This window comes from Ahaetulla prasina, chromosome 2 (assembly GCF_028640845.1).
Source record: "Ahaetulla prasina isolate Xishuangbanna chromosome 2, ASM2864084v1, whole genome shotgun sequence".
Lineage (NCBI taxonomy): Eukaryota > Metazoa > Chordata > Lepidosauria > Squamata > Colubridae > Ahaetulla > Ahaetulla prasina.
In genome coordinates, this window is record NC_080540.1 from 60,253,636 (window position 1) to 60,270,999 (window position 17,364).

At 35.7% G+C, this 17,364-nt stretch overlaps 2 protein-coding genes across 5 annotated transcripts in view; one reads left to right on the forward strand and one right to left on the reverse strand.

Moving 5' to 3' along the window:
- Positions 1-17,364, reverse strand: part of MGLL (monoglyceride lipase) — a 183,543-nt gene that overhangs the window by 147,127 nt on the left and 19,052 nt on the right. For 2 of the 4 annotated variants that reach the window (XM_058167425.1, XM_058167424.1), the window contains exon 2: positions 8,114-8,207. The exons of the other annotated variants lie outside the window; for them this stretch is intronic. In XM_058167425.1, the coding sequence (XP_058023408.1) occupies positions 8,114-8,207 (94 nt within the window). The remainder of the gene's footprint in view (positions 1-8,113; positions 8,208-17,364) is intronic. 4 annotated transcript variants of the gene reach the window in all.
- The window catches only part of KBTBD12 (kelch repeat and BTB domain containing 12), a 130,769-nt gene that overhangs the window by 4,990 nt on the left and 108,415 nt on the right, over positions 1-17,364 (forward strand). The window lies entirely within an intron of this gene.

Here is a 17,364-nt window from a genome sequence, read left to right on the forward strand (position 1 = left end):
CATCATCAGTGCTAGTGATAAATTTGCTTGGATTTGTTTTGACTGAATTACACAGGTCCCATTGAATTGGCTCAGTTACATTCTAGTGTGATTATTTGGGGCAGTTTGAGCCTGTTATTCCTAAGAAAGTGGACAGATCCTTGAAGCCAAGTTTTGTGCAAATGGTGTAGATTTCATCCTTGAATGAAGTGTGAGGCAGTGGTCTATCCTTTCATAAAGTAGCCATTGATGTACCTACTATGTTGGAAAATCTATCTCCAGTTTTTCATTTCTAGGGAAGTTTATTGTAAAAGTGGCTGGGTTGTAGCTTTAGAGACGATGTAGGAAATTGATTATTTGGGTGCCTTTTTGTTGGGTTCCAGGCCTCTGGAAAAAACCTCTGGCAGGATCAGAACGGGGGTGATATATTTATCTGCTCTTCCTTGATCTTTAAATGATCTTCAATAACACAGAAGGAAGGAGAAAGATATTTATATAAAGTAAGAAGAAACATTAAAAAAAGAAAACAAACAACTGAAAAACCGACTGGGATTCTTGGGTGGATTGTACTGAAATTATAGTACAGAAACACTACTCCCAAGCCTGCTCAATCTAAATAGTTAAAAAAAAGATATAAAAAGACTGCTATTATTTTAATTCAGATGAACCTGAAACAATTAACTTCTTGAGAGCACAAGAATAATAGATCTCAAAAGAAACCAGCATGGATGCATAAAGAACTATCTGACAAATTGAAAGACAAAAAGGACAAGTATAAAAAGTGGAAAGAGGGACAAATAACTAAGGCAGAATATCACAAATAGTCCGAACCTGTAAAGATGAAGTGAGGAAAGCTAAGGCTCACAATGAACAAAGGCTAGCGACAAAAGTAAAAAATAACAAAAAAAGCTTCTTCCAACATGTTAAAAACAAGAAAAAAGTCAAGGAAACAATTGGCCCATTGCTGGGAGAAAGTGGCAAGAAGGTGACAAGCAACAAGGAGAAAGCAGACCTACTTAACTCATTTTTTGCATCTTTCTTTACACAAAAGGAAAAAACAATCCAACCTATCAAAAACAGCATCACAAAAAACAGATTAGGAACACAAGTTAAAATAGGGAAAAAATTGGTAAGTGAGCATCTGTCTACCCTAGATGAGTTCAAATCAACAGGACCGGATGGATTACATCCCAGGATTCTGAAGGAACTGGCAGACGAAATCTCAGAACCACTGAACTATATCTTTCAAAGATCCTGGAGCACAGGGGAACTGCCAGAGGACTGGAAAAGAGCTGATGTAGTTCCCATCTTCAAAAAAGGAAAAAAAACAGATCCAGGAAACTACAGACCTATCAACCTAACCTCAATATCAGGGAAGATTCTGGAAAAGATAATCAAGCAACGAGTCACCAAACACCTAGAAGCAAACAAAAGTAATAACCAAAAGCCAACATGGGTTTGTCAAAAAGAAGATCATGCCAGACTAATCTTATTGCATTCTTTGACAAAGTGACAAAATTAGTGGACCAGAGGAATGCTGTCGATATAATTTACTTGGACTTCAGTAAAGCATTTGATAAAGTAGACCATAACCTACTACTAGATAAAGTAGAAAAATGTGGGTTAGACAGCACCACCACCAGATGGATTCGTAACTGGCTGATCAACCGCACTCAACGTGTAGTCCTCAACGGAACTACATCCACATGGAGGGAAGTATGCAGTGGAGTACCCCAAGGCTCTGTTTTAGGCCCAGTACTCTTCAACATCTTCATCAATGACTTGGACGAGGGGATAGATGGGTAACTCATCAAATTTGCAGATGACACCAAGCTGGCAGGAATAGCCAACACTACAGAAGATAGGCTCAAGATACAGAAAGATCTTGACAGACTAGAACATTGGGCGCTATCTAACAAAATGAAATTCAACAGTGAAAAAAGTAAGGTTCTACATTTAGGCCAAAAAAACAAAATGCACAGGTACCGGATATGTGGTACCTTGCTCAATAGTAGTAACTGTGAGAGGGATCTTAAAGTCCCAGTGGACAACCATTTAAATATGAGCCAGCAGTGTGCAGCAGCTGCCAAAAAAGCCAACACAGTTCTGGGCTGCATAAACAGAGGGATAGAATCAAGATCACGTGAAGTGTTAATACCATTTTATAATGCCTTGGTAAGGCCACACTTGGAATATTGCATTCAGTTTTGGTCACCACAATGTAAAAAAGATGTGGAGACTCTAGAAAGAGTGCAGAGAAGAGCAACAAAGATGATTAGAGGACTGGAGGCTAAAACATATGAAGAACAGTTGCAAGAACTCGGTATGCCTAGTTTAATGAAAAGAAGGACTAGGGGAGACATGATAGCAGTGTTCCAATATCTCTAGGGTTGCTACAAAGAAGAGGGAGTCAAACTATTCTCCAAAGCACCTGAGGGTAGAACAAGAAGCAATGGGTGGAAACTAATCAAGGAGAGATGCAACTTAGAACTAAGGAGAAATTTCTTGACAGTTAGAACAATTAATCAGTGGAACAACTTGCCTGCAGAAGTTGTAAACAGTGGAAATTTTTAAGAAAAGGTTGGATAACCATTTGTCTGAAATGGTGTAGGATTTCCTGCCTGGGCAGGGATTTGGACTAGAAGACCTCCAAGGTCCCTTCCAACTCTGTTGTTGTTATTATAATTCAACAGGTCATTTCATCCCAAAGAATTGGATTGATTTTCAGAACATTTGCCACATCTGTTACAAATTTTTATTGGAATTTTCAAGGTGAATAATTCTTGTTTCATACGATTTTTGGTTACCAGCCTTTGTTCTTAAAGTATCAAATATTTATGCAAATCTTTAAAACGTTAATTCAAATTTTCAATAAAGGTTTTATCTGCATAAATCCAGATATTTCAAAAGTTATAAAACATAGGAATAAGCATTTAGTGTGATAAGGAGCCAGGTTTTTTTTCCCTTTTTCTTTTAAATTGTCTGTATTCAGTTCTCTTTTCGTTTGGATTGTGTATTCTATTGACAGCTGGTATATGAGTTTAAATAAACCAATACCAGCAAGAAGTTTTTCTTGCTTTCTCTGCTTTCTTAAATTAGGAACCATAAAGTACCACTAGTAATTTAGACAAACGAATTTTCTTTTACCAGTTAGGAAATAGAACAGTGAAAAGCTATCTTTGGGTTTACATGTCTTTTTAAAGAGGAGAAGTAATAGAACAACTTGTACTCTGATTTTCTATCAAATTATTTTGCATTGTTTACATTCATCAGAAGGAGAAAAATGCTGCCTTAATAAAACTAATATTATCATGTGGTTAATATGATATTCAGGTAGAATATCTGAAGAGTAGATTGACAGCTCATACTGCTATTGCTAAAAAGACCCATGGTCTTATGGTTAAGGTGCTGGACTTGAAATTAGGAAAGTGGCATCTGGCATCAAATCTGGCTGTGTGCCTTAGGGCCAGTCAGACACTCTCAGCTCAACCCACCTCACAGGATGTTTGATGTGGGGAAAATAGGAGCAGGGGACATTTTGTATGCTACCTTCAACTATAAGAAATAACAGTGAGATAGATATAAATCGAACACATAGCTTCAATAATAAGTACACTAGGAGTACATGAGTTTCTCTGAAATATAAACGCTTTATAATGATTTAGAAAAAATAAGAAATGTATTTTAAACTTTTTTTTATACCGCTCTTAACCATGATATCAAAGGTATCAAAGTAGAGTAACTCCTTCAGGAACACCAACTTAGAAATTATCACAAGAGTAAATAAGTTAAATCAGAATTATTATAATAAATATTAAAATGTCTGGATGAAAATATTTTTGCTGGCATAGAAATGCCAGGAGCATTGCCTATTTCTTTTGGGAAGCAAGAAAGCCCTTTAGATGATTTGTCAAACAAATGGAGAAAATCCTTGACAATATTTCTAAGGAATAACTAGAAAATAAAAATGCTTTTAGATGTTTGAAACCAAGTTTCAGTTGCTTTAAAAATAAAAGTCAGATCTGTTTAATTTCTTAAAAAACCCTGCCAGCTGAATTTCTTGTCACTTTGTGGTTGTAATATAGGAAAACCCTACAGTAAGCTCTTTATTAGGCATATTGGAGTTAAAAACAAATTTCCCAAATTCCTTTGTTCTACATTTCTACTAATATCTACTAATATCAGCCTTTTCAAACCGTTAGCTTGCTTTTACGGGATATTTACGGGACCGTCTACTGCCATCTGGTACCTCCCACCGACCTGTGCGTTCTCACAGAGAGGGACTCCTTAGGGTGCCGTCAGCCAAACAATGTCGGCTGGCGGCCCCCAGGGGAAGGGCCTTCTCTGTGGGAGCTCCTACCCTGTGGAACGAACTTCCCCCTGGACTTCGACAACTACCTGACCTTCGGACCTTTCGCCGCGAACTTAAGACTTATCTATTCTGTCTTGCTGGATTGGCTTGAATTTTAATTTTTTAGTTGATTTTATGGGTTTTAATTTTATTAATTTTTATCGGGATTGATTGTATTTTAAAAATTGGGCCAAATTTAATAAGTTTTTTAATGTATGTTTTTAGTATTGTATTTGTCTTTACTGTTTTTATCTTGGCTGTAAACCGCCCTGAGTCCTTCGGGAGAAGGGCAGTATACAAATTAAAATATTATTATTATTATTATTATTATTATTATTATTATTATTATTATTATTATTATTATTATTATTATTATTATTATTATTATTATTTAGGTTGATCTTTACTGATTTAATTGATTAAACACCTCATGCTACCACTTGAGCCTCTTATAATCATGATAAATCTAGAAAACACACCAAGTTCTGAATCTATCCTGAGAGAGAATGTGCAAAATTGCCAGAAGAGGTTGAACATAATACTATTTCCATAAGGAAAAAATCTACTTATTTCTCAGCAAAGCAGTTCCATTTTGCCAAGGATCAAGTATAAATTTATTCAGTCTTCTCAATCAATTGTGGCTCTTTTTCATCTGGTTCTGTCAGAACATTCTACCGAAAACAATTTTATGGCATTTTTTATGAGAATGCAGAAAGCAGAAATAATATGCTGTCACTCCTACTGTGAACTCATTTCCTCAGAAAATCTTCCAAAGTTACAACACTGGTCTTTCGAGCCAGAAATATATAAGTATATTTTGATTTAGAAACTTCTGGAGCACATAACTGCTTGGTGAAAACTGTTTATTGCATTTGAAAGCTGAAATGATCCATGAGAGAGCAATTATAAAGGTACATGTGTGGATTAAATTTAGGGGCACATTTGTATGTTTCAAACTGGTCCCCAGTTGCATCCTAAAAACTTAAGTACCATGTTTTTTTAAGAGTACTTTTGTACAACATACTGAAGAAATGTAAACACAAACTTTTCCAACTTTGTCATAATGTAATCTTTAGTTTTGTTTTCAGATGCCTATCAAAATCCAGCAATTTTTGATACCTTAAGAACTAAGTAAAATAGGTAAAGAAATTGAAAAACAGAGCACTGTACCCTGGTAGATTGCAAACAAAGAACAATAGCCAAAGAGAGGAAATGAAAATAGTGTTAACAACTATACAATAAATGCAGAAAGTACTCCCAATTTAATAAATAATCAAAAACAGTTTTTCATCTTTTACAGTGGTTCACATATAAGAAATTTTAAATTTACAAATAAATTGTTAAAAGCAGAATTATGTGATTTCATAAATTGTAAAGCTTCAGGAATTTTTAGATTTTCTGTAATAAGCAAGATAGAAGTGTGCAATATTTTTTTAAAAAATATTTATTTATTAAATTTATTGGCTGGCTGCCTTACCCTGTCTTACCATGATAACTCTGGGTGGCTTACAATATTAATACTTTATAAATAAGTAACAATTAGGTAATATGCTATTAAACTAAGCAATTACAGTTAAAGGGAGTACCAGAAGACTTTTTTGCATTTACATAAAATGTGTGATAAAATTTAGAATTACAGTATGTATTTGTCATCAGTTCTTATACCACCAAATTATTCAGTAACAAAATGGGAGTACCAAAAATTCCAAATGCATAAATAGATAGGAAATAGAAAATTATCTCCATAGTGAAGAACATTGAAGTAATTTTGCATAGGGACATACATGCCTGTGTGCAGAAGTGCACATATATAGTCATACACATGCTAATTTTTCATGCAGACAGAAAATGCTAGGGATTATGATTGTGTAATATATACATTTGAATGATAAGTTAAAAAATAAAATTAAACTTGAAATGCTGTGAGTAATTCTGGCCACTACACCTCCAAATGATCATTATAAAACCAAAAAAAGTGCCATAAAGCCCCCAGAGAGAGTTGAGAAACAGTCTGACAACGTAATGGGATAAGGCAGAAGTATATAAAATAATGCATAGTGTGGATAAAGTAAATAGAAAGCTTTGCCCTATATTACAGTACTAGCACTTACAGTTAAATTATGGAATGTATTACAGTATCATTAAATACTGTAATAAACCATCATGATGGTTGCCAATCTCCCTACAATTCTATAGTGTTTCACTGGATAGCAGCTGGATTATTGACTACATGTCCGTCTTTTGAGTTTCCATTAGCATCTGGAATATTCAAGCATATACTTAATTTTTGTTAGGCAAACATTTAAAAAATAATGTAACCATATGGAATGCTGTATATAGATTGAATATATTGAATATATATATTGAATCTTTTGCCGCGAGCTTAAGACACATCTATTTATTTGCGCAGGACTGGACTAGATTTTAAATTTGAATTGGTTTTAATGGGGATTTTATTATTTTTATTATCATCATTTTAATTATTCGGCCATTTATAATAAGTTTTTTAATGGATGTTTTTATTTGTATTTATATGTACATTTTTTATCTGGTTGTTAACCGCCCTGAGTCCCTAGGGAGATAGGGCGGTATAAAAATATGAAAAATAAATAAATAAATAAATAAATATATCATGTAAGTAATATTGTGCTAAAAATGTTAAAAAAAGAAAAACATACTGAGTAAGAGTTTCCCTTTTGAGTTTGTACAATGGAGACAAAAGGTGTTTTATATATAATTGTACATTTTAGGATAAATGTAATTATAGTGCAAGAATTATAAAAATCATTATCTCACCAAAAATCATTATCTGACCAAAATATGTTGTGCTAATATTCTCCTACATTTACCTGTTTTCCACTCAATATGTTATATGTTATGGCTAGCCAAATAACAATATTCAAATTTTTTGCATCTTTGCCCACCCTACGTAACCCTCTTACCCTTCTTAAGAATCCTGGGCATGCAAGGAATGTAAAAATTAGATTTTGTGTACTTTTATTTAACTCTCTTGCAGATACAACTTTGGCTTAGATGTAGATGGAATTAATAAGAAGCAAATGACTGACAGTCTGCTATTCATTCTGATTTAAATCCTGAAACAAAAAGACCACCTGAGGAAGAAGTGAGTAATATCAACGGTGCAAGGTCGAGTCAAAACTTAGATATTCAGGTCAGCCTTAGCTGTATACTAAGAATTCCAAACAGCTATGTGCCAAGAACAACAGATAGATTACATGTTCTTCCAGTTATGGACTTTGCAGAATCTCAATGCTAAAAAAAGAAATAACATTTTCAGTTCAGAAATGGCAAGTTTGCATATAATATGTTTAATTGAGTGATATATTCCTCTTTTTTTATTTATTTATTTACATTTATATCCCGCCCTTCTCTGAAGACTCAGGGCGGCTTACATTGTGTAAGGCAATAGTCTCATCCTATTTGTATATTTATATACAAAGTCAACTTATTGCCCCCTCCAACAATCTGGGTCCTCATTTTACCTACCTTATAAAGGATGGAAGGCTGAGTCAACCTTGGGCCTGGTGGGACTCGAGCCTGCAGTAATTGCAAGCAGCTGTGTTTAATAACAGGCTATCTTACAGCCTGAGCCATACCGCGGTTTTAATTTACCATGCACAGAAGTTTGGTTTCTTAGTAAAGAATTAACAACAATACAAATGCCTCCTAAATTACATTGGACTTGCCATTCTTGTTAAAGTTATACTACACAAGAGAATGTATATATTAAAAGTTAAATAAATCTGTTTTATTTTGTTTTACCTCGTTATGTTGTACGAATGGGAACAACAGTAAAATATAGCCACATTGGTCTGTAATGATGCATAAGAGAGCCGCACTTCTTGTGTTCTTGGTCCTATGTTACATGAAAGATAAGTTCTAAGTTCATTGCTGGGCTGTATACTATTCTCATTGAGGAAAAAATGGGCTTGAGAATTCATAAAATATAAAATATATTCAAAAATCAAGTAAAGTTTATAAATCTGTCAGATAGTACCTCACAAAGGTACTATGAAAACAAAACGAATGAAGTAAATTACATAATCTACCCTGTGCTCACTGCAGGACTGATGGGATAATACAAAAATCAAATAAAATATTCATTGTTTTCTCATTGTAATGATTGTGACTATTTAATGTTTTAGATACAAAAATTCAAAAGGAAATTTCCAGTTTTAGGATTCCAATAGCATTTAAACCTTTTGCATATTAAGAATATTCTAGATAAGAATTACCATAACTAAAGTATTAATAAAATCTTACAAATAATTGTGTTCTAACTGGGAAGAAATTAAATATGGAAACGAAGAAAAAGGGCTTCAAAACATTTCAATATTTTAGGGCAACTTGCTGTAGTTAAAATATACATTTTTGCATGGTTTAACTTTTAATTTCAATGCCTCCCAGTAGTAATTTCAGATTAGGCTTTAACACATTGGCAAAGAAAAATAGAAAGCTTCTGTTTCCATGCACAAAAACTGACAGTAAATAAAAGGATTTTATATACCTCAGAAACAGGAAGCTAGGACATGCTCAATTTGTTAATATATCATCAAGCAGCACAGTTAGGGTATATGATTCCATTTATTATGGAAGAGTCTTCTAAACAATGGATTCATATTTAAACCATGTTAGAGCCAGATAAATTTATAAATCAGTGGTTTTTTCACTCAAAATATTTTTTCTAGAATAAAAGAGATGAAATTATTTTTACCAGAGCAGCTAGTCCAGTGGTGGATTGCCCCCAGTTCGGACCGGTTCTTGGGAACCAGTAGTAAAACCGGGAGTAGGCTCTGCCCACCAAACACAACGTCTGTGCTTCTGTGCATGCGCATAAGTAAGCGCATGTGCGCTCACTTCGTGTGGCGCGTGCGATCTTTCTGCAAACCGGTAGTAAAGGTAAATAGAACCCACTCCATAGCTAGTCAAATAACTCTTCTAATACAGGTAGTCCGCGACTTACAACAGTTCATTTAGTAACTGTTCAAAGTTACAACAGCGCTGAAAAAAGTGACTTATGACCATTTTTCACACATATGACCGTTTCAGCATTCCCAAGGTCACATGATCAAAGTTTGGAAGCCTGGCAACTGACTCATACTTTATGATGGTTTCCAGTGTCTTGGGATCATGTCATCACCTTTTGTGATCTTCTGACAAACCATGTTACTAAGAAAGGTTGTAAAATGGGGCAAAATTCACTTACTAAATGTCTCACTTAGCAACCAAAATTTTGGGCTCAATTGTAGTCATAAGTGAAGGACTACCTGTAACATGATTATAATGGTTTGGCTAAAATAAAATCTTTTTTTTTTTTTAATAGCTATATTTTTTTATTATTTTTTTTAATTTTTTTTATTACTTTTTTGCAACAAACAAACAAAAAAAAAAGAAAATACATTATTACACCCTTGTGCTATACATAAAAAAAGGAAGATTTGGGTCTTCGGATATATCCTCACGATCGCCAAAATCCACGTTCTCGAGATACAGGTACCAAAGCGTCCAATGTTCCAAGCGCAAAATCCACAAAAGGTTTCCAAGTCTTCCAGAAAATATCTTCTTTATACACACCACTTCTAATTTTAATATCACATGTCATTTTATCATTTAAAGCTAATTTCCACATTTCAGAATTCCACTCTTCTATTCTAAAAATCACATCTAGTTTCCAATGTCTAGCTATTATAATTCTACCTATTATAATCATAATTCTAATCAATTCTTTTTCATATTTTGTTAATTCTATTTCCTTAATTACCAACAATAATATAGTTTCCACTCTCAATGTTATTACTTTCCCCATCATTTCAAATATCATTTTCTCCAATTGTTGCCAAAACTTTTTAACCTTATCACATTTATACCACATATGTTCGTAAGTCCCCAATTCCATCTCACATCTCCAACATTTTTTACTAATTTTTTTATCCATTTGTGACAATCTTACTGGGGTCAAATACCATTTCCAAACAACTTTATAATTGTGCTCTTTGATCCTTATAGATAAAGTTCTCATAATTCTACTATTCCAATTCACATTCCAATCTGACTCTGGTATTTCAATATTAAGATCTTTTTCCCAATTTGTCCTCATCACTCTTTGTAATTTTTCATCAGAATTTATAATCTTATAAACCCTAAAATAAAATCTTTTTAGGATTATAATTTTTATAGACTAAAAGATTTTTCTAGTAATAGAGAACCTTTCAATAAAAATCAGATTGAGCAATGAATTGATGATAATTTACCTCTGCTGGAATTAATTTAAATATCTTTCATGCAATAGAAATATTAGAGATTCAGCACATGACCCAATATCAATTTCAATAACTTAATAGTTCATTATTTAAAACAACCAAAAAGAACAATTTCAAAAATGTATAGGTTATTCTTGAAATCACAAATAAGGGATCCACCATGTGGTTTAAGCGAAGCTTGGGTAGCTGATTTTGGTAATCCCATACAGGAGACAAATTGGCAGGAGTTACGGAAACTGGGTGGATTCACTTCAAGTTCAGTACAAGTACAAGAAATGCAATGGAAGATTATATATTGTTGGTATTTGACTCCTGTTAAGAGAAAATTGTTGTTCCAAATGTTGGAGAAATTGTCAAAAAAAAAAGACTTATTTTTGTGGTTATGTGATAAAGTTATGCCCTTTTAGTATAAAAGTTTTGGGAAGATAAATACCATCGCAAAAAAAAGAATTTGAATACTCCCCAGAGCTAGGCTTACTGCATTTATTTATAGGACCAAAATTGTAAACTTAAAATACGAAACTTATTTATTTAATTTTAGCTATCAAAATACTAATTGGAAAACTCTAGATAACATACCAACTGAATTGTGGATTAATAAATCCTCTTCAATTACTACATTTAAAAAATGTCAAACTCAAATTAATGAGACATTAAAGGCAGAACTACAATTTTATCAAAATTGTGGCTGGATTTTATAGTTTATCTCAACTATAATCTGCTGTAATTTATATATATATATATATATAATTTTAATATATATAGTACCTGTCTCTATTACATAACTATAGATTTCCTTGATACTTTCCATATTTTTTCTGTTTGTTTTTTCTTTGATGTATCTTTGATTTATGTAAATGTAATTATCTGATTTGTTTGGTTAAAACTAATAAAACAGTAAAAAATGATTGTGACTATGAATGTGAAAAGCTATTTATCCTAAATGGAATATTCAAAACAAAAAAAGGAAAACACTATGTAAATCTTTGTCTCAGGTTCATCTGCTGCCAATCAATACATAAAAGTACCTGCCTTGTTATCAGCAAAATGAGTGTAAAGAGAAATTCTTTATCTTAGACCATATTTAAAAGGTACATAGAAAGCAAGTGGAACCACTCATAATAGTGTTGTGTGAGTGTGTTAGCAGATTGAATGCTCTGTGGAATTGAGATGAATTTACCACACAGTTCGTCTTGCAGATCCAAACTCTTTCATGCATATAAATAACATACCTTAATCTCACTATATTTGTACAACTGCAGTGAATTAAATTTTTATGTGATGAAATAATGAAGTCAAAGGGAAGGAACTCTTACTTAACTGAAAATAACCACTTATTTAATTTGAGGGGGGGAGGGGTGTTCAGCAGAAATTGGGAAAGCAACAGGGAAGTGGGAATAAGGGATGGACTGAGGATCTTCCAAGGGCAAAGACAATGCTCCTCAGTTTGCTTTAATAGCAGGGGAATTATTTCATTTTGACATTCATGGATAGATAGACTAGGCAAGATCCTTCTGCTGTAGTTCACTGAAGCAGCCTGTTTAATTGCAAAGAGGTAATTTGATTTCTGAAGTGGGTTTAATCAGATGTATGTTGCAAGCCATTTGCAATTTTGTGGAATAGGCTCTTGAAGATCTGCTTCACTGATCATAACAGCAGCAATGAGAAAAGAAGCAGCACCAGCAGCAATATTATCAAATATGGAAAATATCAAGTCAGAATGAAAACTTCCAGTCAAATGTCCCCCACCCATCAGAAAACTACTGGAAAGCAAGCACCCACCCAAATACACACAGAGGCAGATAAAGACTGAGGGAAGCTGCCTTGGGTCCATTAGTCCCACTAGCCTCAACTCCCAGCGTTTCCATCCCCTTCTTCGGAACTGAAAATTGGCTACTTAAGATAGCACTTCTGATAGAAGGTGATGTCCAAAAGCAGTGAGATGCCCTCTTATCACATTTGCTGAATGAATACTTATATGTCAGCATTCATTCTATGCATGTGTGTGGAATTAAGGCCGATGAGTTGTTCTTGTAGAAAAACAGGTTTCCCTTTGATCTTAGTTTTCCCATCAATCAACACACACGAATAAGTACATATTCAACAAAACTTCATTGAACTGGAAAATGGTGAGGAAACAGCCAAGATTCTTTAGAAAGATCTGTTCATTTCCACTTTCAGAAGATTGGCCAGTAGTGGTAACAACTCTGGCAGAAACTGCAAAACAGAATGAGTAATACAGGATCAACTTCAGCAGTCATCCATCCTGCTTGAAATATAGTTCAGAACCCTTTCAAATATAGTTACAAATTTTGTGAATGAAATAGAAGTACATACACACTCACCCAAATAATGTATTTGTATTGTGATGTATGTTTCATTTTTCTACCTGTTAATATTAAACAATATTTAATATTTAATTTACTTTTAGATTGGGGTTATTTATATATCCTCAACTGGAATTAACAGAAGTAATGTGAGAAATCATTTACTTCAGTAAAGACATTTCTAACAAATATTAGCTTAGCTTTCTTTAGTTCAAATGAGTTGGAATGTGATCTTGTCCAATTCCAAACAATTTTAATTAGACTTCTGCAAAGAAAGCTAATGTAGCAATTTCAAGGATTTTTCAATACAATCTTCCCCAATCTGATGGTAAGCAATACTGTCTTGGGTTATTTTTCCATGGTTTGTCATGGCATTCTTCCCCATCCAAAATGTTGATGTATATAGTACAGGGAAACTCTGCCACTACTATGGTTTGAGCACTAGAGGGCAGAATAATAATTTCACCTTGTCAAGGGTATACATCTACATCTTCAAGAGTGTGTTTTTATACACCTCCCTTGTGCTTTTCCTTGCATTTCCTTTCCCATCAAAGGCTTTTAAACTGATCTGCAGAAACTTCCTGGTTGAGACAGTAAGCACCTCCACCCTGTCCCAATTGCAGGGAAAGGGAGAGGCTGGGAGAGGAGGTGCACCAGAAGTGCGTGCAAGTGAGATCTTAATCTCTTCATTGTGAATACAGAAAACATACTCAATAGATCTGTTCTTTGATGGCAATTCCCTCGCTACTGTGAACTGACCTTGTGAATCCTGAGTCTCTGTCAGTCATTTCATTAGCAGCAAAATGTTCTGCAACCCATTTACAATTTCATTAAAGGAACAGCTGATGACCACTTTCAGCAGTGTAATTTTGTTGATCTATCACCTAACATTGTACTTTAGCTCCAAGTCATAATTCTTATTTGAAGGCTCATCACCAATTTGTCAGGCCAAAGGCTCAATTGCTCATATTTCACAGCCATCTTGTTCTAATTCTCCTAAACATGCTCAGCTACAGCACTGGGACCATACATTGATAAAATCACAGTGGGTAAATCAGCTGTTTTATTGAAATGCCTATGGAGGAACACTAACATGTACATTAAGGTGGGGTCAGCAATCCCCACCTTTTAGGCAATTGATTTTTTTTTAGTATCAAAACTGCAACATTTGGCTTAATTTGTCTGGTGAGCATCTTCACTCTCAGTGTCTTTTGATGACATCATCATCATTATCATCGCCACCATCATTTTAGCCATTGTCTATCCACTTACAGCATGAAGGCCTCTTCCGTATATTTCCAACCCATACGGTTCTGAGCTTGCTTTTGCCAGTTGGGCCTGCAGCACTTGCTGATCCCATTGAGCCATGTTTTTTAAGGTCTCAGACTTCCATAATAATAGCAATAGCACTTAGACTTATATACCGCTTCACAGTGCTTTACAGCCTTCTTTAAGTGGCTTAAAGAGTCAGCATATTGCCCTCAACAATCTGGGTTCTCATTTTACCGACTTCAGAAGGATGGAAGGCTGACTCAACCTTGAGCCTGGTGAGATTCGATCTGTCAAACTGATGGCAGCCGGTGATCAGCAGAAGCAGCCTGCAGTACTGCATTTTAACCACTGCGCCACAGCGGCTCAATAATGTCAATCTTGCTAGACATTTTTTTTTAAAAATGAGGTAATTTTGAGGTTTCGCCATTATGGAGGTGTCTTTTGTGATTATAATATGGGTCAAATGTGCACCACGTTACCAACTACTGCTCTGTGAAAACAGTCTGCGTTTCCTCAGTCTAATTTGTTCTAATTTACCCATTCCTGGTAGATTCAGCACAGTCAGAAAATCTTTAAGAAAATGGTTACATAAAATAGTTGCGTAGGGAGAAAACAGGCACTTCTGACTTAAGAAGCTGTAGTTACTCTGGCAGATTATCAACCTAGAACTGCTTGAAGATTTTTCCCCTTGCCTTTCCCTCCCTCTGAAGAGAGGAAGCAGATCAAGAGAAAGGAAAGCCTTTAGCTGGAAAGAGAGTCTTGCTTCTGGCTGGGATTTTTCTTTCATCTTCTGGCAGCTTCTCTTCCTTCAATAAACACCGGAAAGCTGCAGCAGGAGAAGGGGGGAAAGTATCCCAGTCAGCAGCAAAACAATGCAATGTCTCCTTTTTTAAAAAACAAGGACCTTTCATTTCTCCTCTCTGTTTCCTGGAACAGCAGAACTGGGGGGGGGGGCCTTCAGTCCCCACTTCAGACCCCTTGACCCTTCCCTGCTCCTGGGACAGATGTGGGAAGGAGACCTTGGGAATTCTAAGGAATGCAGTTTGGCCTTTCCCTCCCACCCCCACCCCACCCCAGCCAAGGCCACAAAAGGCAGCCCACTTCCTCAGTCTGAAGCCCATGAGCATTCTTGAGAAAAGCTGCAAGAATGGCTGAAGGTCCTGTTGGAGGCCTTGTATAAGAGTAGGATGAGAAAGCAGCACAAAGAAGGACTCCATAGACCAGGGGTCTCCAACCTTGGCAACTTTAAGCCTGGAGGACTTTGATTTCCAGAATAGCCCAGCCAGCTTTGCTGGCTGGGGAATTCTGGGAGTTGAAGTCCTCCAGGCTTAAAGTTGCCAAGGTTGGAGACCCCTGCCATAGACTGTTATATTAGAGATCAAAGTTTGTGGTAGCTGAGAGAATTAGGGTGCAACTCTATGATCAAGGAAAGTAAGGTTTTACACTTAGGCAGGAAAAAGCAAATAGAATAGGTGGTATCTGCCTCAATAGCAGTAGCTGTGAGAGGGATCTAGGAGTTCTAGTGGACAACCACTTAAGTATGAGCTCACGGTATGCTGCAGCTGCCAAAAAAAGCCAATGCAGTCTTAACCTGCATCAAAAGAGGAATAGTATCAAACTATAATAGTATCAAACCCTCAAAACATTAAGCTTAAACTGTCTACTGTTGACCTCACCCCATTTCTAAGAGGTTTGTAAGGGGCGTGCATAAGTGCACCTGCGTGCCTACTGTCCCTGTCCTAATATTTCTTTTAACTTACTCTTTTCATGTATCCAAATTATGTTTATACTTTTACCTGTTATCTTATATACGATTGAATGAATGAATGAATACATAAATAAATAATGTGAAGTATTAGTACTGCTGTACACTGCACTGGTAAGACCACACTTGGAATACTGCATCCACCATAATACAAAAAAGATGCTAGAAAGAGTGCAGAGAAGAGCAACAAAGATGATTAGGGGCTGGAGGCTAAAACATGATATATGGTAGGAGAAGCTAGGTATGTCTAGTTTAAAACAGAGAAGAACTAGGGGTGATATTATAGCAGACTTCAAATATCTGGGAAGCTATCACAAGGAAGGGGACAGCATATTCTCCAAATGCTGAGAGCAAGACAAGAAGTAATGGGTGGAAGCTAATCAAAAAGAGATCCAACCAAGAATGAAGAAGAAATTTCATGACACGGAGAACAATTAATCAGTAGAGCAGCTTGTCTTCAGAAGTTGTGGGTGCTCCAACACTGGAGATTTTTAAAAAGAAATTGGATAGCCATTTATCTGAAATCATATTGGGCTGCGATGGCGACCCTATGGCACGCGCACCAGAGGTGGCATGCAGAGCCCTCTGTGGGCACACATGCAGAAGCTAGCTGCTCTTCTGAGTTACATCACGAACATGTGCGCCAGACAGCTGGTCCGGAGGGCATGTACCCAGGCCAGCTGCTCTCTTCCGGATTCTGGCACATGCATAAGCGCTGGAACCCAGAAGAGAGCAGCTGTCCGGTGTGCATACATGTGACGGAACCTGGAAGAGCAGCTGGTCCCCGCGTGCATGCGCACCTACCAGCTGCTCTCTTCTGGGTTCCAGCACATGCTCCAGTTTCAGCACTTGAAAAGGTTAGCTGTCACTGGTATTTAGGGTCTCCTGCTTAAACAGGGGGTTGGATGAAGACCTTCAAGGTTTTTTCCAACTGTTATTTTGTATTTTGGGGTCATATAAGATATTGTGGCTCTTATCCTCCAAGTGTAAAAAAATCTGTGGACAGAGGATCTCCCTTAATGAAAAATGCACCTAAATATAAATTGATAAATAATTGGCAGAAAATAGTTAAAAGAAAAAAAATATTTAACCACTGAAGTCAGCTCAATAGTATTGGAACTAATTAATCAACCTAATTAAAATGCAATGAGAAAATTGAACCTAATAACAATACTTTTCTTTCTAAAGCCAGTTGTAAGAATTTTTATCACCTTTTAATGTCTTCAATTGCACTTCTATGAGAGCAAGCTCTTAATCCAAGTATGTTTCTTAGTAGTAGTCACCACAAGGGTTAGATAGATGCCTAATCTCTCAACAGAGATGACCTAGAACCTTGATGGTGAACCTTTGGCGTTCCCGCATGCCGGCCTGCATGCTGGAAGTGGCACG